The sequence below is a fragment of the Ixodes scapularis genome, unplaced genomic scaffold, assembly GCF_016920785.2.
Source record: "Ixodes scapularis isolate PalLabHiFi unplaced genomic scaffold, ASM1692078v2 PGA_scaffold5__190_contigs__length_132052651, whole genome shotgun sequence".
Lineage (NCBI taxonomy): Eukaryota > Metazoa > Arthropoda > Arachnida > Ixodida > Ixodidae > Ixodes > Ixodes scapularis.
This window is the reverse complement of record NW_024609880.1, coordinates 55534500-55556364: the sequence shown is the minus strand read 5'-3', so window position 1 is coordinate 55556364 and position 21865 is coordinate 55534500. Positions and strand designations below refer to the sequence as shown.

The 21865-nt window shown below is 43.6% G+C and overlaps 1 protein-coding gene across 1 annotated transcript in view; it reads right to left on the bottom strand.

The window, feature by feature from the left end:
• LOC8051954 (protein Mo25) overlaps nucleotides 1-21865 on the bottom strand; it is a 29976-nt gene that overhangs the window by 5662 nt on the left and 2449 nt on the right. The window contains exons 2-6 of the mRNA XM_029975579.4: nucleotides 15558-15707; nucleotides 6153-6320; nucleotides 3669-3787; nucleotides 1992-2160; nucleotides 929-1054 (exon numbers count right to left, since the gene is read on the bottom strand). Of these exons, the coding sequence (XP_029831439.1) occupies nucleotides 929-1054; nucleotides 1992-2160; nucleotides 3669-3787; nucleotides 6153-6320; nucleotides 15558-15659 (684 nt within the window). The 5' untranslated portion in view covers nucleotides 15660-15707. The remainder of the gene's footprint in view (nucleotides 1-928; nucleotides 1055-1991; nucleotides 2161-3668; nucleotides 3788-6152; nucleotides 6321-15557; nucleotides 15708-21865) is intronic.

Genomic DNA, 21865 nt, shown 5'->3' with positions numbered 1-21865 from the left:
CAGGCATCAGTCGTGGTGATCCATGCTTTCCAACGTCTGCCTAGAGCAGACGACGCGCCCACAGAAGCGATTATATAAATTTAGGCCTCACGCTGGCAACACGATTCAATCTTCACTGAAGCACTGAACAGTACCGCATCTTTTTCCGCTAGAATTGTTTTACCACCGATATTATGCGACAAAATAAACGCAAGAATCTAAGCCATCTCGCGCGCGAACGTGGAGAGCCTATGGGGCGGCCGTTCTCCTATCCCTGCTTTGATGATGATGATAGCGCGACCGTAGTGCCACCTCTAGATCGATCTTGAGGCCAATATTTTACATACAACTTGCTGTAATATACTACTTCTTTCTTTTTTTCAAATTGTTGTTATTGCAGCAAGAAAAGTGAAAGCAATGTTGCTTTCTTTTTTGCACATACCAATCAAAAATAATAACAGATGTTTTTGCGTGGTTTGCCCGTGTTGGCTACTAAAAAGAACCCTTGGCTCAAGTTGGCAATTGTGTGGCTTGTTTTTCTCTCGAAGACCTGGCAACCCTGCTACGACTGCACAGGGAAAGAAGGGTGTTTTAGACTTTGGCAGTGTGCGCGAGACATCAGAAACAAAACAATGCCAGTATCTATCTAATGTGGTGCTTGAGACTACACACATGAGACACACTAAAAATTCACCATAAACTGCGGAAGTTGGACACTGTGCCTACACATTTACCAGCTTTTGTACAACAACCAAATCCTAAAAAAAAAAAAAAAAAAAAAAAAAAAAAAAAAATTGTGAAGTTTGAAACAACTTTAATCAGCATAACTGCATTATTAGGAGTCTACGACATACTAATAGTATAGCATTCTTCCATAACTGCATTATTAGGAGTCTACGACATATTAATAGTATATCTTTCTTCCAAGTGACGGGCAGGGGACACTGACCTTGAGCGACTGCCGCTTGGTGACGTAGTTCTCGGAGATGAGCAGGTTTTGATAGTGGAAGAACACCTTGTCGTATTGTTGCTCCAGGAAATCTGCACACACCATCTTGTGGCGCGTCAAGAGTTCCTGCACAGAGACAGCTGGCGTCAGGCACTCCCATCACCCTTAAACCGAGTTGTACCGCCACAACTATTGCCCCTTGTTGTGAATGTTAAGAGGTGGTTGATGATTGACAATTCTAGAGACTATTCAAGCAAATCATACCCCCCCCCCCCCCCCCCCTTAAATAGAGGGGCTCAGACGTCACCGATCATAATCAATGAGGCTCTACTGCGACCCCCTCTTGGGTGTTCCAGCTGCTCAGTCCTATATGGTATGGAAGTTAGCCATTTAGCCTGAACAGTTAATCAGTCTGCAGTTTGATCCCAATGTTCTAAGTCCACGGTTGAATCTCGGGGGATCTTTGAAGGCATGCCATATGGACCTGGCATATAATATAAATGGACACAATGCGTCAATATGCACACAACTTGTGCAACTAGTTGAAAGTGGTCTGGACATATTCAATTAATAGAGTGGGACAGTATGCCCCTTGAAGTATCACTGTGCCCAAAATAATGTGTGAACGACCTGGTTTCCGTGGGCCCCATATTTCGTGAATTTTGGGAAAAGTGGGTTTAGAGCATATTTTACAGACACAAAATTTCGCAAATGGTAGGGGCATGCTATGTATTAATTACCATAAAGTAACATACACACATGATCTAATTTTTACAATATTTTTCAAGCCGTGAAAATTAAGTTCTCGCAAAAATAAAGCCATTTACAGTAATTTTAGTTAAAATCGTGGATTTCCCACATTTTTCCTCACTGTAAAACATCTCGCCTTGAATTTCACGAACACACAGGGCTTCAACTACTTGTTTTCATGAGGCACATTAAGCAATGTTTGAGGATGGGCTTGGCTCTGACAAGTGCTTAAACAGCACAGCCAAGCCCCCAAACCAGGCTCATAAACACGGGTGACAAGAGTTCAGCGAATGGCGGAGAAGAGGAGACGCACCTTGAAAGTGGAGAAGGCATCAGAGGCGATGTCAAAGGTCGACACTTCGACATAGTTGAAGAACTTGTAGAACTCGTCGGAATACAAGATGATTTTGGCCAGTGCTTCGTAGCGTGCGCACTCCCTCAGCATTGTGCCACAATTGAGTGCTATGTCCTGCTTCTCATACCTGGAGGCAGATAGAAAAGCGCATACCAACACACGTCAGACTAAAGAGGCCCGCTCCTGTACTAATCTATTACAAACTCTTATCCTGGTTAACTTTTATTTAAAGCTATAAAAAGCCACAAACACCATTTTAACATTGTGCTATTTTCCTTGCTATTTCTTCAAAAGATGATTTCATAGCCTCTGTTAACTCTTGGCACTCGGTACTAGTCACACGCATACTGAATGACTGATTACTGCCTTGTTTTCCCCTGCAGCCTATACAAAACACTCTCGATTGGATCATAAAAGCGGCAGTGCAATAATGACAGCACATTAAAACAAATTATACCATGCCCCATCTATTCTTTTTTGTGAAAAAATAAATGAAAAGTATAAACCTTTTGTTTTGCTTTTTCTTTTGCTTCAAGGGACACTAGACATACAGTTTGCACTCTGCATCTAAATGTGTGCTCGGTGTCCAGTTCACCACCTTGCTTTTATAAGCATGCAATTTTGACGTCTTTATTGAGCCCCATGGAGTACTCTGGTCACATTGTGTAATGCCATGTTCGGGTGAAGGTAGCTGGCTCTGAATATTCCAAAATCAGACAGATTCTCCTGTTAAGCTACAGTGCATAGTCTCGATTAGCACCACACGATTTGATTGTTAAGGGGGGACACTACCCGGAGAAAAAAAGATTCTTCAAAAAACATTGATTTTGTAAAATTACATATTTACATCCATCTACATCCAGAGAGTATTCCCAGAAATTTTCACTAGTTTACACTGCATAGTTAATTTTTTATAAATTATTTTCTGTCCACCAAAGCTAAAGGAAAGGTAGGGTTTGAAGCACTTTGAACACATTTTTCTCCGTTCCACTTTTTGGTATAAATTCCATTTTAGTCAATCTATCGTTTGAGAATGGAAATACAGAGAAGGCTCGTTCTTCACTTTTCCTGACTGAAATTTAATAAGGAATGCGTCTATGGAGTTTGTTTGTCACTTTACGGATGTCTTTTATAAAAAATGTTGACATTTTGTTGGAGACACAGAAGACCAAAAAGTTGACCAATTTCGCAGAAGAGAAAATTGATAGAAATCAATTACTTTTTACAAAAGCCTTTCCATAGGCGCACCTCCTAGGCATTCTGCTACATATCTAGCGAATAAAAATCTTTAATATTGTGACAGTTTTCTGACGATAGATTAACTAAACAGTGTAGGGGTGTTTCTGATAGAAGCTGCCCTAATTTCCTTCCCACTCAACCAACAGACCTAAAACTTTGTTATGCACCCTCTAGCATGACCACCAGCCTACCCTGTAAATTTCATTAATTTTAAGCAAAGGGTTCAAAGTTGACCCTCCCAGGGGGTGTCTCCCCTTAACCCTTACATTCTTGGGAAAAATAAAAAACGCATGCGAGAATGTTTTGTTTTATCCCAAAATATTGAGCTGCGCACCAAAACACATGCCGCTTCGCACGGCAATCTCTCAAGCCTTAATATTTTCCCTCTTGACTCACCCTTGGATGAGGGTGAAGAGGATCTCTGGCTTGGTGCAGATGTAGTCCACCGTGGGAGACCTCGTCCCAATCTGCCGCCGCAGGATGTTGTTGAAGATCTGCGCCACATCCTTCTTGCCCTAAAGGAGACGATGACAGAAACAAACAACCTGAGAGCAGCTCATGGGGAAAATCCCGAACGAACTTCCCTCCCCGAACAATTTCCATCCTGCTTTTTCAGCTATCTGTCAACCTAAAACTATGGAGACGTCGCTCACCCCATCAAATTCATGCAATGTCCATAGGGCCAACCTCCCAGTTGAAATGCTGCCGGTTAAAGGAGAAGGTGCTGGGGCTCTGAAGGTTAGAGGGAGATGCTGATTGCACCTTAAAGGGACACTGACACCCCCCAAATTTTTTTTTTAATTTTTTGCCAGGCGCTTCATTATGGTGTCGGAGGACTACCCAATTAATATTTTGCAACAGAGTAGCGTATTTTTTTAATAAAGTCAAAAGGCGCAACTGCTCGAAACCGAAACCGAAACCCGACGGAGGTCGGAGGAGTGGAGAGAAGAGAGTGAGTGGCGGAAGTCACGTGGCTACACCCGACCGTGTGTTTTTTTTTTTTTTTTTTTTTCTCCTTCTTGGTAGCAGACGACATGCGGCGTTTGGGAACTGCTCGCCGTGGGATTCTTTTGCAGTTATGTATGTTCCGCTCGTTGTTCTCTACTCCAAGATGAGTTGTTTTGTACATTGAGGAGTTGGAGATGAGTAGTGAGTGCCCGTGGTAAATTTCCATGATCGGCTCCGAAAAGAATACACCCAAGATGTTGCGTGAAGAGCTGGCTCACATGTCCCGCGTCCGAAACAGAAGTGGCGTTGTGCGACAGAGTTTCCGAAAGATCAACGGGATCGGGACCAATGGCTGGCTGCAATTCCTGTAAACCATTTACGGGCACCTCGGAAAGCGGACGCTACCTGATTTATATGCTCCTTGTATTTTGTGGAAAGTGATTACATTGAGTTCGCAGGTGTCAAAAAGGATATCCCATACCATCTAATTCAGCGACGTGTCGTCCACAACATTTGTTTCTTATTTTTTTTTTTGTTTCTTCAGTAATAATTGTAAAAAAAAGAAAAAAATGTAGACATCAAAAAATATTAAAAAAAAAAAAAAAAAAAGTTTCACGGGGGATCGAACCCAGCTCTACCAGGTGCGAAGGCGACGTCTTTCCCACTGAGCTACTGGGGCATATCGAAAGTGGGGTAATTTTTTCCTTGGTAATAATTCAGCCGATAAACTGTAAGTTGGAACGTTTGCTGCCGATTTTCCTCTAGCAAAAGCACTCCCGGGTCGAAGTCGGGATGCACCACGCATTGGCGACATTCTCACCTAGTAAAGAAATCGTACGCGTGCATATTCCACTCGAAGTAGACACGTCGCGCTTGACGTTTGCGCGAGCGATGTCTTCAGCCACAAGAAGGGAGCGACGGCTCGGCGACGTCTTCGTGCAAATCGGCTTGGTGGTCGGGCGTGTCGTACGGGATGAATACCAATTCTTTTGACCAGTCCCAAATTTCTCTTTTAAAGGCAGACAAAATTCGCCGGTACCGCGAACGACAGTTCTGAAAAAGAGGTCCCACGCCCGTCGTCCGCTGCCATCGCCGTCCCTGCGAGTCCCACGATACGCGAAACGACGCACGCACAGAATGCTTCCGGTTGTCTGTGGAACTTTTTTTTCAATCAACGTATTTGCAGCTTTTTAGAAGCCACAAAAAATGGGTTTTATATTTTTTTCTATTTTTAATATTGAGTGTGTGCTTTCAGTGACCCACGACTTTGATTAAATTTGGTGGTCGCATCGATACCTTAGAAAACGGCCCGTGACCGCGGAAAAGAGAGTGAGCGAGACTCGAACCGGCCAGTTCTTGATCGGCGGTTTTCGGGCGGAAAGAAACCGAATTTCGAGCCGCAAATTCTGTTCTGGGTAGTTGAGCTCTCATATGTCACGTACAACTAAAAACCTCGGCGAGCATAAATACCCTGTCAGTGTCCCTTTAACAGGTTCAAGCATATTTTACTTTACTACAATTGCAATGTACCAAAAAATGCAGTAAACATACATGAAAAAAAATAAATAAATAAAACTCCTACAAGCAAGTTTTTAAGATTTCTTGATTACCATTTCATACATTGGTCTATTGTTTTTAAATGTGAAAACAAAATTTTGAAAATAGTCCTGGAAATTTTTGAAGACACTCGTAATAGTTGGTTCTAAATGTGCAAGAAACATCTTGCACCACAGAGCAACATGATATCACTCAAGCTACCCTAACACTGCCTCTAAATCTCAGGAAGTTGTATTCCTGAATCGTGACGATCGCCGATTGCACCCGCCCTGCACTAAGCACCAAAGCCTATGATAAAATCAAGAAATGAACCGTGAATATTCTACACCTGGCTTATTTATTGGTTCTAATCAAGCGGAAAAAGCGCTTGCCCACCTCGAAGTCGATCTTGGACAGGTTCTGTATGAGCAGCAGCAGAAGGTTGGAGTTGTACAACTCCTGGGCCAGCTGGGCCACCACAATGTCCGTCTGGGGCTCCGTGTCGCTCGTCCCATAAAGCATGTTCTTCATCATCACCAGGTGCTTCGAGACATCCTCCTGGGCCTGACCAGAGACACCCGTGGGGATCACACATTCGTAGGCACACATCTTACTAAAAGAAAGATCCTTCTGGCAACTCCAGCTGGGAAAGCTTCCATGTCTGCACTACTCTCGGAATCAAGGCTTACAGTATTGGTATCCTACAAAACTATGGTGGGAGTCTCAGCTCCTCAGTGTGTTGAAAGCGGGTTTTGATGAAATAATTGGTTCTTGGAATGGGTTCCTTAGAGTCTTTTAACATCTTCTAGAGTTACCCAGGAGGACAACCGAAAGTGCTTCTCCAAAGATCCATCAAGTCCCCCTAGAAGTCCAGGAGAACCTTGGTGGACCCCACTATGCTCTGTTTCGCGACAACTTGGCAAACTGTGGAGGCTAAGAACCCGCGACCCAATAACAGCGTCGGAGTGAGGCACGTGACCCAATGTCACGGGAGCATTTCTGTCACCACAGCAAATGCGAAGCGCGAGGCCCGAAGGGTGCGGCTGTTGCCTGCTAGCCAAGAGTCGCCTGCTCCGAAACCAACCAACTTTGGATGAACGTCCACCGCAGCAACATTTCTATCTGCTAGACTAGTGAGCACTTCAATAAAAGCGTATGATGCAACCATACGCTCAATTTAGCCGTGAATATGTGTTGGGTGTTAATGCCAGGGCACAGTGCAATGTTTTGAGCGGAAATGGCTTATTACACGGCTGCGATCGCAAACGGCCAAGGTGCTACAAGGCGAAAAAAATCAAGCGGGTACGAAGGTGGCGTCTCTTATTTGGTTTAAATATAATTAAATCTCGTAAATTTATGATTATTTATATTTTATATCTTCTCGTTATAGATGGAATCTCGCGAGTTCAATTGCCGTTAAAAGAAAAAGAAGCCTAGAACTATTTTTTGCCGTGGAGGGCTCTGGGCCCAGATTCATAAAAAACCTCTTACCTACGACAACTTAGCTACGAAGTTCGTAAAGTTACGATCATCGTAAGATGAGGCGAGAACGGTATTCACAAACGCGTTCTTAAGTGAGAGGAGGAAAGTTACGACCTCTTACGGAGAAACGATGACTTCCGGTGCTGTTGCTATGGCAACGGCGTCTTCGGCAAAACGAACAACCAATTAGAGAGCTAGGCATAGTTCGGAGCACGTGGATTTTTAATAACAAACACAGGCTAACCACTCGTTGATAGACAGCTCTGTGTATGTCCTGTCCTGTCTGTGTGTAAATATGTAGTGTTCAAGCTGATTATCATAAACACAGGCGACCTTTCCACCACCGCTTGTCTGGGGTTCGTGTCCCCTGCAGTGGTATGTCGACGCTAACACGATTTAAACGCTTCGTTGACTGCTACAAACTCGATCGCTACGAAGTCAACACAACTGTCATCGTTGGTAAAAGCCCCGTGCCAGTCGTTTGCAAAGCGACGTAGAAGGAAACAAACCGCCGCGGCGTTTCTCGCGGCCTCGGAAATGCAGGAGTGAGCCGACGTTAAAAAATATACGTTTGAACTACGAGAGTGTCAGCAAGAGTCACGCAAATACCTGTTCACACTCGGAGCGGACGCGTGCGTTTGATCGAAGTGCTGGATTCAGACTGCGTTTCGGTAAGCGCTTCGGGAACGATCTTCTACGATTGCAACTCGATACTGACGTGACACTCGGCAAAGAAAGGTTGGACCGGCATCACGTAGCTCCCACAAACTGATACAGCTCGACAGTTAAAAATGGCATACTAATAACAAAGTGTACATACCGTGTTGCGAAGGTAATCCATACGGCGTTTATTTGAGCTCCATATCACACAAAACAAGGAGATAGAATCGAGGAGTCCCTTTTCAAAGACTGCATTCGTCACCGCTGCCTCGGAAAACAAGGTGATCGAGATGATAAGGAGAATCGGTTGACCTCTGAAATTTAGTTTAGCTATCAAACTATTCATACGGGGAGGGTCCACAAGGGTCGCGCGGGTATGTTCCACTCAGCAAGCCAGCCGGTCGTGGGCAGACGGTCTTGGCCAAGGACCGTCTGAGCAATGCTGCGCCGGAACGGGTCGGAGTGCCTGCTAGGCCTATATATTCTGCCGAGCTCGCTTGGTCGGTGGGATCGTCGCCTTTGTTGCCTTTTCCGGGGGTCTGTGGATCCAGCGCTCATGTTCGTTGTGGTCGGTTTCAAGTACTTCTTCATTTTTTTCTTGCTGCTTGAAGTCGGTACGCGCAAGAAGAGCAGGTAGAAAAATAAATGTCCGTTGGGTCGTCGCGACCGAGGAACTGAGCGACGTTGTCGGCCATGTTAATTTGATCGTAGAAAGTGCGTAAGACAGCTTCGGAGCTGTCGTAGGATTTTGTCGTAACCTGCGCAAAAGTTACGACAATTCCGTTTCGAGAATACGGATTTTCTCTCAAATTTGTCATACGCATTTTTTCCGTCGTAAGTTCGCTTTGAGAATCCGGCCTCTGTTGCTGTGGCGGTAATAAGGCCCAGGTGGCCTAGACCATGGAGTAATATCGCATGCATTGCTCCGGCGCCCTTACTGGGTCGAAGCCTCCACCGTTCACCAAGTTATCGTAAAACGGAGCATAATTTATCCTTCCTCTATAGCCCGTTGCCACTCAAGAAGGTAGGGCAAGGGAAAGGAAAGCGAAGGAAAGCCGGGGAGGTGGAAGCAGACAGAACACTAGAGAGAGGAGGAGGTTCCCCCCTTTCCTCCAGCATTCTGTCTGCTTCCCCGTCCCGGCCTTTCTTTCTCTCGCCCTACCTTCTTGAGTCGCAACGGACTATTGTGGGGTCCACCAAGAAGATCTTGGTGGCCATGAGTGAGGAACCCCACTACTGGATGGATCTTCTAGTGGGGTTAATCTTTTAAGGGACCCCCCCAGAGGGTCCATTAGGGTCCTTCAAGAAGTCTAAGAGGACCTTGTCGAACCATACTAGAGGATTCAACTAGTGGAGTCCATCTTCCAGGAGACCAAACCAGAGGGTCTAAAAGGGTCCTTTTAGAACTCCAGGAGGACTGTGGTAAACCCCACTAGAAGTTCCATCAGGGTTCCCCCGAAGTCTAGTGGGTACCTCGCTTAACCCCACTAAAAGATTTATTCTCCACTCTCCAGTGGGGTCTCTGTTTCAGAGGCCCCACTAGAGGATCTGTCATGGTCCTCCTGGAAGACCAGGAGGACCTTGGAGGGTGTCTAGGACTTCTAGGGTCCTGCTGGAGTACCACCAGGGATCTCATGTGAACTGCCTCAGGCAAGAAAAAAAAGAGGTGTTTTATGCTGAAAGTAACTAAGCCTTTGAGTAATGTCCCACAAGTTCTTTGACAAAGAGACCAATCCACAGTTTGAACCCTGTACCCTGCCCTATGAAAACCGAAACAGAGCCCAAGTTTCTTTTAAGGTGGTGGCTGTTCAGTGCTTTTATTTATCGACGGGGTTACAGTTAAAAGCGTTTGTGATATAAGAACAGCAAACAAAAAAGCATCAAAGTGTCATGATGGTTGGCTTGAGGAATTCCCTTGAAGAAAATCAGTTCAGCATAAAGCTTTTTTAGAAACAAACTATTGGAAATGTAGCTGCATAAATCCATCAGTTTTCCAGCTGGAGCTGCCTTAGATTTGCAATTACGAATGACCTGAAAAAGCAGATTATGAACCCAGAACCTAGCTCTCATATGATGTGAAAACAAGCTATATGCTAAGGTACACAGCCATGATCTGTGCAAAGAAATTCCTTCAGTTTATGTATCGCACATGCACATACTGCCTGCCATGCATGCTCATGGCATGAAGTGCTTGCCTCTGTAATAGTAATGTACCTCAAAACAAGCCAAGTTCAACGCCAATGCAAAGCCATAGGTGATTACATCTTCACATCAAAATCAAGCAAGGCCCCCCCCCCCCCCCCCCCCAAACCAAAAAGCCAAACCAAACCTAAGCCCCCCCCCCCCCCCCAAACCAAAAAAAAAAAAAAAAAAAGATTAAATCTTTTTTTATATAAATTGCTAACAGTAATGCAAGACACTTGGTCAAGCAGGAGTGAAACATTCCTTCCATCATCCGCAAGAAGACAAATCTCTGTCTATGGTAAGTTCAACAGCATAAAAAGAAATTTCTCCATGGCCGATCATTCTAATTGGCCGAAATTTCCGCCCTAAGTTTAGACCGACTAGCAATCAAAAGCTCCCAGTGAACGGGAAATAAAATAATTAATATGCCCTTTCCAGCTCCATTAAAATGCCCTTTCCAGCTCATCTCTCATGTTTTTGTTTCCATTGAGAAAAAAAGCTTGTTATTAGGGAACAATGCATATCTTGCTCTTCAACTTAACAATTAACTACAAAGGCTGTTCTTTAATATCTAGGAAACACGTCCAAAAGCAAATGCCATGTCTGGTCATTCTCCAGTATTGGAGTGTATACAAAGCACACATCCTCGCTCAACCAAAGCCATTTATAAAACAGAAAAGAAAAATGGGAGCATGCAGACACAACATGACGGCCGCAGCACACCCCGTAATCACAGGCGCAATGGAATAAAAGCAACCAAAGAGGTACCCAGCCTCCCTTTTTTCATCCTTCTAAACCCATCCTCCATGCCACATACAAAGCCATTTGCGAGAAGAGAAGTGCATGCGACAAAGAGCCCATAGCGAAAAAAAAAAGCGAGCGAAAAATCCGACAGACGCTTGTCATCACCGCTCGTCGTCGGCAGCGAGTGGGATCAAAACCAGTCGGAATGGGGTCGACGTCACACAAAAATCATGCCGATCTGCAACTAAATTTTATTTGCATTGTGCCAACCACATCCTTGCTGACCTGCAGGAAGGGGGCGTGCCCCACAATTTTACAGTAGTCTGTTGCAGGTTAAGAAAACCAGGACAATATCCTCCCATAAAGACCTCCCCTCTCTCCACTTTAGCAGGAGGAAAGCACCAATCGTGGCAAATAGAGCTTTGTGTCCTGATTTTGTTAACCTGCAACAGACCATGACATAACTGACAAACCAAAAAAAGAAAGAAAAGAAAAAGCTATTGATTATATAGTGGCTTAACTACCCCGAGCTAACCATCGGTTCCACCTTTACCGTTCCATTACAACTTCCAGAAAGACAAGGAAAAAAAGGAGTCATTAAAAGGAGCCAAACTAAACAAGGTAGCGGGGTAAAAAAAAAAAAAAAGAAGAAATTGCAGAGGTAAGATGGAGAGAACAGGGCCAAAGGCAGGCACACCCCCAGCCCTCCCCCTAATGAAGGACAACCTCCTCACCTCCCCAGTTGCAAGAAACAAAGGAAGCCACAGGCAGGCCGGCAGTACCCTCGAAACCCATCAATCTTCCTCAGGGGAAGAACAAGCAATAAGCTCAAGGCCTAGCCAAGACTAAAGTCAGCACCAATGAGCCACGTACAACAGCGCGCGACACTGTCACGCCGCGCACGGCCATAAAAAATGATAAAAAAAAAAAAGAGTGAAATAAAGGCTAAGATTTTATCCAACCTCTTGCCCCATCCCTCTAAATTGTGACAAGCACACTTCAAAGAAAAAAGAAAATAGAAAAGGCAAAAATATTCTATGCTCCCAATTTAGTTGGAGAAGAGTGGAGTAAATAAGAGGGTCACAAGAGAAGCGCCAAGGATGGAGCAATTCTAAAATGCATAATGCAACAGAATGAGTGACGGACCAAACACAAAAGGAGGCAAAAATTAGTAATGGGAGTGAAACAGTCTGGTTTTGAACAGGTTAGAGAATTTCCTGACATCCTAATGTGCTGCACTGAAATTTTGTCATTTCAGGGAAGTTCCTTTACATCATCATCACAGTGTGTGTGTACGCCTTGCTTGAGTGGCAAAGGAGTTTAAAAATTTCAGAATGAACATAAAATTTTTGGGAAGTTGGGAGTTAATCATCTATGAAACACCTATATAGCTAAGCATTTTATGGCATTGAAGTATAAGAAGCTAAACTCCCGTAAACTTAAGCAAAATGGATCTACTCTCTTCCCTGCAATTATCAGGTGCAATCACCTAATCGGGACAACACTCCGCCCACCGTGGAATGAATCCCATGCTACTTTTGACCTAATTTATTTATTACAATTTTTGTTTTGTTTTACTTTTCTTAACCCTCCACTTTACAACAGTCGTTTCAGCTCCGAAGTTTGTAGAGAACAGCTATTGCAAAAAGGGCATATGCATGGGTGGAGAGTGAGTAGTATAGTACATAGAGCGTCAGATTGATTGAAAAATTTATTAGAGCTTAATGGCACAAGAGAACATGATACTCTAATGCAACAAGTGCTTGAACTATTGCAAGACATGGGTTAAGTAGAGCAGAGAATGGTAGTAGCTGACAATGAGATAAAGCTATGAACATGAATTGGGAGTATGGGGTCAGGACATCTAGACTTTTGATAGTGGGAGGTACAGAGTCACTTAATTTAAATAAGCAACAAGAAATGTAAATTGTGAACCAATATCATATACCTTCTTGGATGGAAACCGAGGTTAAAAAATATTCAAGTTCCAGGCAACAAGCGACAAGCACTCCAGTCCCTCCCTCCCTCCCTCCCTCCCTCCCTCCAAAAAAAAAAAAAAAAAAAAAAAGTTTATTTCCCCCCTTCCAAATGCAACTTGAAATACAAATTTAAAAAAAAAAAAAAAAAAAAAAACTAGCTTAGGTTGTGAGCATGCTCGAAGAACTAAGCATGTTGCGTGAGCTAGCTAGGTAATTAACTAACTGCAAGGTAAAGACTAGTATAAATAAGACCTAACACATGCAAAAGGAAATTGAGAAAAGGAACTATAGTCGGTTACAGGTTAAGAAGCTAGCGGCAAATGCCCCTCAAAGGGAATCATATATCCCTCCGCCACCTCCACATCCAATAGCGTCCCATCGTTTCCGAGACGTCGCGGCCAATGCGTGAGGAGGGTCTTGCCTTTCTGTACATATTTGCTTTATCTCTCGAATTTGACTTAGGATTGTGGAAGCTACGAGAGGGAGATTAGAGTTTTCCCCCTCCGATGGAAACAAATACGACTTTCGGGGATTAGCTTCCACCTCCGATGGATACTAAGGCTGCTTTCAGGGGCTTGGTTCCCTCTCCAATAAATACAAAGGTCGCTTTCTTAAAAAGTGGGATCGGAGACAAGTTGGAATCCATTGAAGCGGAACAAGGAGCGTTTCCAGTGAACGCTTCTTTCGACTGCGGAGAGATTTGAAACGGGCGCATCAGCCTGGTGGGAGGAGCTTCTCCTACCTTCTTGACTTGTAACCGACTATAGAATAGAGAGAGGCAACAACATAAAATCTAAAGAAACAAAGAGGCATGAAGCATGAGCGTGGTGTGGCAGACTCTACTTACGCGTAGTGCTTTCCCCAACGTGGTAGGCAGCTTGCATAAACGAATGAAAAACTCAGTGGAATGACAGTTACCAGACGGAAACCGTGAACTATCTGAGGAAGCAGCACTATTGTCGAGGATGGTCACGTGTCAGACAGGAAGATCATATTAAATAAAAAAAAGACTACATAGTTCTACTTTGTACTCCTGCCTACGCTCGGAGGTTTATGTTTGGACCACTAGATGGACTCAATTTCGTAGAGGCAGCAAAGACAGGTTCAAACAGCCAGTGTAAGATTAAGTAAGTTATGGGGGTTTAAGTGCCAAACCAGCCCTTGGGCATCTTGGCACGCCCCCAGCGAAGGACTGGGACTGATTTAGACCACCCAGAAATCTTTTGACGTGCAGCCGAAATCTCAGTTCTCCGCAACAAATAAACATCAAATCGGGGACACAGAGACTGGGTACACAGCCAGTGAGGACACCCCTGCTTGAATCATTATAAGTAGGGCTCCAAGTTTTTGGTAAATAATGATAAATCCAAAAAATGAACCCCCAAGGCGGTTTGATCCAAATTGAGGAATACCGATTTTTACCTATGTTTACGCCCTATCTTGTGCTGACTCGAAACGCAACCCCCAATGAACTGTCCCCGAGGCTCCTATTTGCTCCGGAACCGCCCATCTGATCTCATTCCTTTGTCTTATTGGTGCGGGGTTGTTTTCAAAGTATTCAGGTCATGCGTATGTTCCCCGGAGGTTGAGGAACTTTGTGCCCATGGCCTATTTTCTTTGACATTAGCCCCAATAAACCCCAATTTCCCGTCATACCAAAAATTAATCCCGAACCCCCCCCCCCCACCCAGATTGAATCTGTGGGGAAAAAATAAACCCCGAAAAGCCACCCAACCCCAACCCCCCCCTTTCCTCCTCCTCCTCCTCCTCCTCCTCCTCTCTCTCTCTCTCTCTCTCTCTCTCTCCCTCCCTCCCTCCCTCCCTCCCTCCCTCCCTCCCTCCCCTCCCCTCCCCTCCCCTCCCCTCCCCTCCCTTTCCCTCCCTCCCTCCCATCGGAGAAAGATTCCAAAAACATAGAACCCTAATTATAAGGCATTTATCTCCAAGCCCAAGCCCCAAATTCCAAATAAAACGTAAAAAAAAAAAAATATTTGCACTACAATAGCCATGACAATGCGCAATATCTAAAGGTGGCGGAACGGTGACACACCTCAAGGTTTACTTCATGCTTTGCCCATATCACTCAACCACTGCCTTTGAACGTATGCGTATGCGGTATGATCTCACGAACATTGGGGCTGGATTGAAAGATGCTTCGGATGCAAGTTCCAGAGACAAAAACTCTGTAACAAAAGCGTTCCCAACCAGGCAAATAACCGAGCGCGAGGCATATAAAAAAAATCTTTCTAGTAAATCTTGTTTGCTGCTATCCTAATGATTCATACTTCAACCTCAAAATACAAAAAATAAAATGTGTAAAAAAGAAGGACATGGGAAGTGACATGCTCACAATCTTGTCCCCCATCCTGCAGTCCCCTTCAAACTTTTGCTTCAACAACAGCTTTCTTACACAGGCTAGCTACCCACACTAACCAACGCAAGAAACCATGCCAGAACGAGACAGGTTTTGAACTACCCCTGGCACAACAAAAGGTCGTCCGTTTACTGATATTCAAAAGTGGTGAGCCGAAATTCACGGGTTCCAACGTGCACGGACAACGAAGACCTCACAATGGCGGCTCCATTATCGATAGCGGGGTTTCCTTTGCCACATCTGCAGTATTGGTAGGGTCATGCTGCTACACAATGCAACCCATCCACCGCTTTGACTGGTGGCGTACAAACAAACGAGTAATCTAGGGCGAATGACCGGGGATTTGTTTTTGGAAGGCGAGCTGATCTCCATGCTTACCTTTTCCGCCTTTTTGTCGCCCCGCTCGAGTGCCAGCACTGCCTCCCGCAGGGCCTTGACCAGTTCACCGGGGCTCTTTTGCGACTTCCCGAACAGCGGCATAGCAGCTGCGGCCCCCCGGACTGCGTCCCCGTCTCGGCGGCCGGATCACTGCGGGCACCAAAAAGCGTGTCGAGAGTCCCCTTCCCCAAAAGACACAACCAAAGTAAAGTAAGCAAAAAGTAGAGTCGGCGAGGCGCTACTGTTGGCTTTCACCAACTTACTTCAACGGAGTCGGGACACAACAAAAATAAAATCTGAGGTAACTACATCGCTAGAACCGTGGAGGTAGGAAACTTCTGGAGGTGACGTGACACCATCTGACGTGATGTCAGAAGTGTGGAGGGACACGCCCCCAACGATGACCAAAATCACAGCTGTCTCAGTCATCCTCGAGTACCTGGCGCATCATGTCACCTCCAGAAGCTTCCTACCTCCATGGCTAGAACCCATGACATGTTACATCTTCGCCAAATTTCTTCTGTAAACAACGAGATAGTTGTGGATGAATTTAATTTAACTGCAAGGCCCTAGGATCCGCCCATTCAGGAAGGCCGCCGTGTGCGAAATGTCAATGCCACAATCTGCCTCGTCTCTCCATTTATCACGCATATATCTGCCAGTGCCCCAAGTGGCGCAGTGGTGCAACTTTGACCGACCACTTTCTTGCATGTACTCGCAGACTTGGCTCCCTGAGTGTTTGAGCTGCTTCAGCCTTCAGCTTCCTCATTTCTTTCCCGCATCTCAAGCCGATCACCCTACGTCATTGCTCATGTCATCCGAGTCTTTTGTCTCGGCAGCCTCGGAGCAAGGAGCATACTAGGGGGCAAGGGAATGAGAGTAGCCGCATAGCGTGTAGCATGCAAGCATAAGTATGCTAGCATAACTAAGAGAGCATTTAACTATAGTTAGTGACAGAAGAGGTGGCAGGAGCTTCCCCTAAACTCTTAACCTGTCACAAACTATAAAGGATTACAATCATGTGGTGCAGGGACCCCGTGATGCGAGTACTCTGGCCAAGTTACGGTTGGCATTGTCAGAATTGCCTGATCACCAGATGCAAGTGATTGACATTAAGAAGTTAGTCTTTGTAATTATTAGAGCTCTAAAAATCGCAAAACTTGGTGTGTATACTAAGTAACCTCGAGTAGTCATTTGTTTAATTTAGCGTCCAGATTCCTTTAAAGGGCCATAAAAAGAAAAGAGATGTTTTTTTTTTGTTTTTTTTTAACAGTTTGGTTGGGACACACGTGTCAAAAAATCAATTTTACGCAATTTTTTTTCTTCTTTGAGCAATAGTGAAGGCACGAGATTTATTTTAAATTCTGCGCACAAAGTCTATAACGTCATGGAATGATCACACTCTCTTACCCCCTCAACGAGATGGTCATACCCACACCACCTAAAAATAAGGCCGTAACGCTCCGTGGGGTTACGCCACAATGTCGGAGAAGGAAGGCCATGGCGCAACTACGTGAGAAAATATCTGGTATCGACGTGAAAAAAATGTTTCTTGTCGAGCGGCGCAGTGGTGTTCGTGCGCGTTTATCCGACATTAATATGTGGATAGGGGTGGGCAGTATTTAAAATACAAGTATTTGAAATACGTATTTAAAATACTTTGTGTATTTTGCATTTGTATTTAATTACAAATTGGGTAATGTATTTGACATGTGTATTTAAATACTAAAACGTGGGTATTTCAAATACAATTGTAATTAAATACAATTTTGTGGGCGAAAATACATTCTCAAATTTATTGTCACTGTCCAGAGCAGGAAGAAAACCATGTTCTGCACCGAATGTAGTGTCTCTCAATCAAGCACAAGCGTATAGTGACTTTGTGATTACGGTGCTATTTTAGGGCAAGAATAGTGACGAAATCGACGCTCACAGGCAGACTGGCTAAACAAGTGCCTGTGACAACTTGTGATGCTTTCCAGCCTGATTTCCATCCATATTTTTGCCTGGACCATTCTAAGTGCGCGGGTCATCCAGATTTTTGTAACTGGTGCGAGTTGCAACAATACAAAATTCTCTAGCTAGTGCTGCGCGTCTTGGTCGTCTCGATTCTTTGTTGGTCTATACCAAAATGTAATCGACAAAAAAAGCTGCTTGAAGTTCTGTACTTTTTTTTCACCTATTACGTCCAAGCTGATTACATTTGTTTTTTGTGATTATATTTCTATTACGGTACTAGAGCCTCGCACACTAACTCCCGAGTGTGCGATGCAAAAGTAAAACAAGATACCCAGAAACCCGTTGTAGGTGCCCTGAAGTCGCTGACGCAAATTTTGAGGAATGTATTTGGAAAAGTATTTGGAGGAGACCAAATACATTTGGTTGTATTTGTATCTTGTATTTAAATGCTTTTTTGGAAATGTAATTAGATTTGTAATTAAATACTTTTTTGACGAAGTATTTTGTATTTGTATTTCGATACATATTTGCATGTATTTTGCCCATCCCTGTATGTGGCGATAGCCACTGGGAAAAGAAGATTGTGTGTAATTCCATCGTTAACAGCAGCTCCCGACTGGAACAAACCGGTCAGGCATGATGCTGTCCATTGCATCATCAGCAGCAGTCAACCTACACACGCGAGGTCTCGTCGGCTAGCTCCTGAAAAGCTTCGCGTCGCTCAGCAAAAGTTCCAACACATGGTTGAGATCGGCATTGCTCGTCCATCCTCGAGTAGTTGGTCCTCTGCCCTCCACTTAATCCCGAAGAAAACAGGCGACTGATGGCCCTGCGGCGACTATCGCAGCTTAAACGTGGCTACAGTCCCCGACCGCTACCCTATCCAGTCAGTCGGAACGAAGCGCCAACCCACATAGACGCCTTGATAGAGTTCTATACATCAAGGGGCTTTGAAGCCGAGTGAGTGCTACTAACAGGTTGACTGAAACTGAGTTAGAAATTAACCCTTACGCAGCTCTTGCGCCCAATTCCTGGTTCACTTTGCGCTAACATCTAGAATGTATAGGCCTCGAATCATCTGCTTAACAGCATCTTCAACTTCTTCCTTCATCGGTAAACAGAAGGCCGCCATTAGTATAGCACATATGCCACTTTCAGATGATGATAATAGTGACCAAAGTGGCCAGACCGAATTCCGGAAAGGGTCTACTCAACTTGGTTTTTGTTCTTGGAAAAAGCGAGTTCTTAAAAATGTTGTGTTTGCTGCGGTATGGCTCTAGTGGCCTACTGTAATTAAATTGCATGGTCTGACGAAAAAGTCTCGAAGTACACACATATATACTCCAAATATGCCCACTAAACTTAACCCCTTAACAGTTTTTTTTTTTCATTTTGTTTTTAATTGTTTTATTTTCTTCTTGGGTTGCACGTGTTTCCACAACCGGTCGCCATCCTTAGAAACGTGCACAATAAAAAATGTGCTGCCATCTCTGAGCAACGCCGCAAACTAAGCTCTGAACGAGCCTGGGTTGTTCAAAACAGCCAAGGCGCGAGGTGGTGTGCACAGACTAGCTACGCTTGTCCTAAAGAGTTTGAAGACGGCTCTAGGTGGACAAGCCAGGCTCGTCCAAAAAGATTTGTGTGTCACTAAAAGTATGTTTCTTGACTCAGAGACAACAGAGCCCTCAGTGCAGTGAAGCACGGATTGGCCATTAATTAGTTAAAAAATGTAAGGTTAAGGCAGTGATAACACATGGTGCTGACATGAGCCTAAATCAACATGAATTGGCACATTTGCCAATATAAATTTGAAAATAACTATGACTACATTAACTTACCAAGCTTTTAAGGAATGTAACAGTTAAAATTACAGCTAGTGAGATTTGGGTGAGATTTTTTAAAGTTTATATTTACTAAAATTGTAATTAACTATAGCAAATAATTTTTTTTCATGAGTTACTTTACAGCTCCAGTTCTATGAAACTATTTTGTAGGAACATAGTTTAAGCTTTTTAAAGCAAAAAATGAATCCTTCAAAACGTGGATTTGTATGTAGTAGGTCTGTTGAGACTAATTTAATATCATTTTTAAATTCTGCTTCACCTAATGTATGTCAACATGAACAAGTAGACATCTTGTATTTCAACCCTTCCAAAGCCTTTGATTTAGTCAATCATTCAGTACTTTAACATAAATTAATCTTACGGCATGAGTACTGCAGTTTCCATCTTGTATCTCGATTACTTATCTAACAAATAATTTCGTACGAGTTCTTCGACATCACTCTCCTATACTTCAAGTGTGCTGCAGGGTGATGAAACTTGGACCAGTTTTTTTTTAACACCTTCATAAATTATTTAACATCCTGTGTTCAAAATTCAGTCATCCTGCAATATGCAGAGCAGGCAATATTAAGCTGTTTAGGCAGATCTCTTTAGAGGACTGTGTAAAGTGTGTGAATGATGTTGATTGTGTGTAATTGGTGTTAACATGTTGAAACTCAATCCTTCTAAAACTATTGCCCTGTCTTTGTCTAGGAGAGTAGAACACACTTTTTTTGTTATCAGCTTGACAATGTTGCCTTGTGAAGAGTCGAGAGCATGCATGACTTTGGTGTGTAAATATCAACGTTACTAAAACACTCAGTTGCAAAACTCGCCGCCGAAACCTGGGCCGCTGGCGTCCACCGAGACCGAGCTAAATATGACAACAGCGCCACTCTTTATCACTTGTCTGTACTGTGGTCACCTTGAACTTTTACAAAGCATGCTTTTGTGTAAAAACAAACGAAAAAGACTCCTTTTGCATGAAATTTATTAGAGTTTAGTACAAAAAAAATGGGCGCGTGATGTTTTTAAAATCCTTAGTTTGCAGGGTCTTGCGGCACATTTATTATTGTTTTTTTAAAATCACGCCTCAGCAGTGCTTTCAGGTAGCGCGTCCCGACCTAGGTGCATTTTAATTTCGGTAGTAGGTCGCGCCGCGTCCGCAAGGGGAGACGGGGGTGGCGTTCCTGTAACCACTTCCGCTGTCTCTGTTTCGGCGCCAAAATGGCCGATTAAAGCCAAAACAGAAGTCACGTGCAGTTCCTCGAGCGGCCACTGCGGGAGAAATGGCGGCGTTGTGTTCGCCATTAGCTCGATTCTCGAGGTCAGATTGGGGCCACTTTTTCCGAGCAGTTTCTATGGCAGTCTCCCAAATGAGTAGTTTAGTAACGTTGGTATATATGGACTCTGCATTGTCTTTCAATCTACATGTTAATAACATTCTCAATGCCTCCTTCCATACGTTGGGCATCACCTCTAGGATTATGCAAACTTTCCGTACGTCTTCCTGCACAATTTTGGTTATATTCTTTGCTAATACGAACCAAGGTGGAATTTTCCTCCGTTGTCTGGAGTAGCACTGGGTGTACGAGCCAAGACAGAATAGAAAATGTTCAAAAGTGCTCCTTTTATATTTTTAACAATTGGTATGTTGGTTATAAATTTTACTATGAATATCAAAGAATCTTAGATAAAAAAAAAAAAGTTACACAACCTCTAAACACTGTAACCGAGATTTTTCTTTTCTTTTTATAAATGTCTGCATGGGATAATTGACCCTGATCTGACATCATCTACCAACATTCATGTTCCGAGGCAAACTTTGCAAACCTCTCCAATGTTTGATGTGCATCAAGTTATCCAAACTAGCTCCATGTCTCACGTTTAACACATGTATAATAAGCTTCGTGTAGCAGAGTTTGATATTTAAAAAAAATCTTTTTGTTGCATTTAAGTCGTTCTTCACTAATGCACCTGATGTGCATCGTTATCAATACTTTGTTCATGAGCACCTAAGATAAATGAATGAATGAATCTCACTTTGTGCCTTACACAATGTTACAAGGGCGTGTGAAAATCTAAGGCAGGTTCCTAAGCCTAGCACACAACCCATCTGGAATGCAGAATGCTTGAAAATACTGAAGGACAATGAAAGCTATATCGTAAATAAAAAAAAAAAAAAAAAAAAAGACATCCTGGCACTTTATCATTCAAGGTTTTGCATCGAATAACATCAAAACCCTCCATTGTCACTGACCTGTCAAGATGAAATAATGGCAGATCACTGTCAAGCTGACATAGAAGTAACAATAGGTAACAACAAATAGCTGTTTATCACATTTTGTTTGGAGCCCCTATTTTGTCAGCTACAAATAAACTCCTCTTGATTCTTTATAAAAATATTAGGTATATATAATCAATGGTCATTTCAACAGAGTGTGGCAAAAAAAGAAAGCAGTGTTACCTGGCACAAAACATTTGAAGAAAAAAGTTGGAGCACTTTTATACACAATTTTGCAAGGG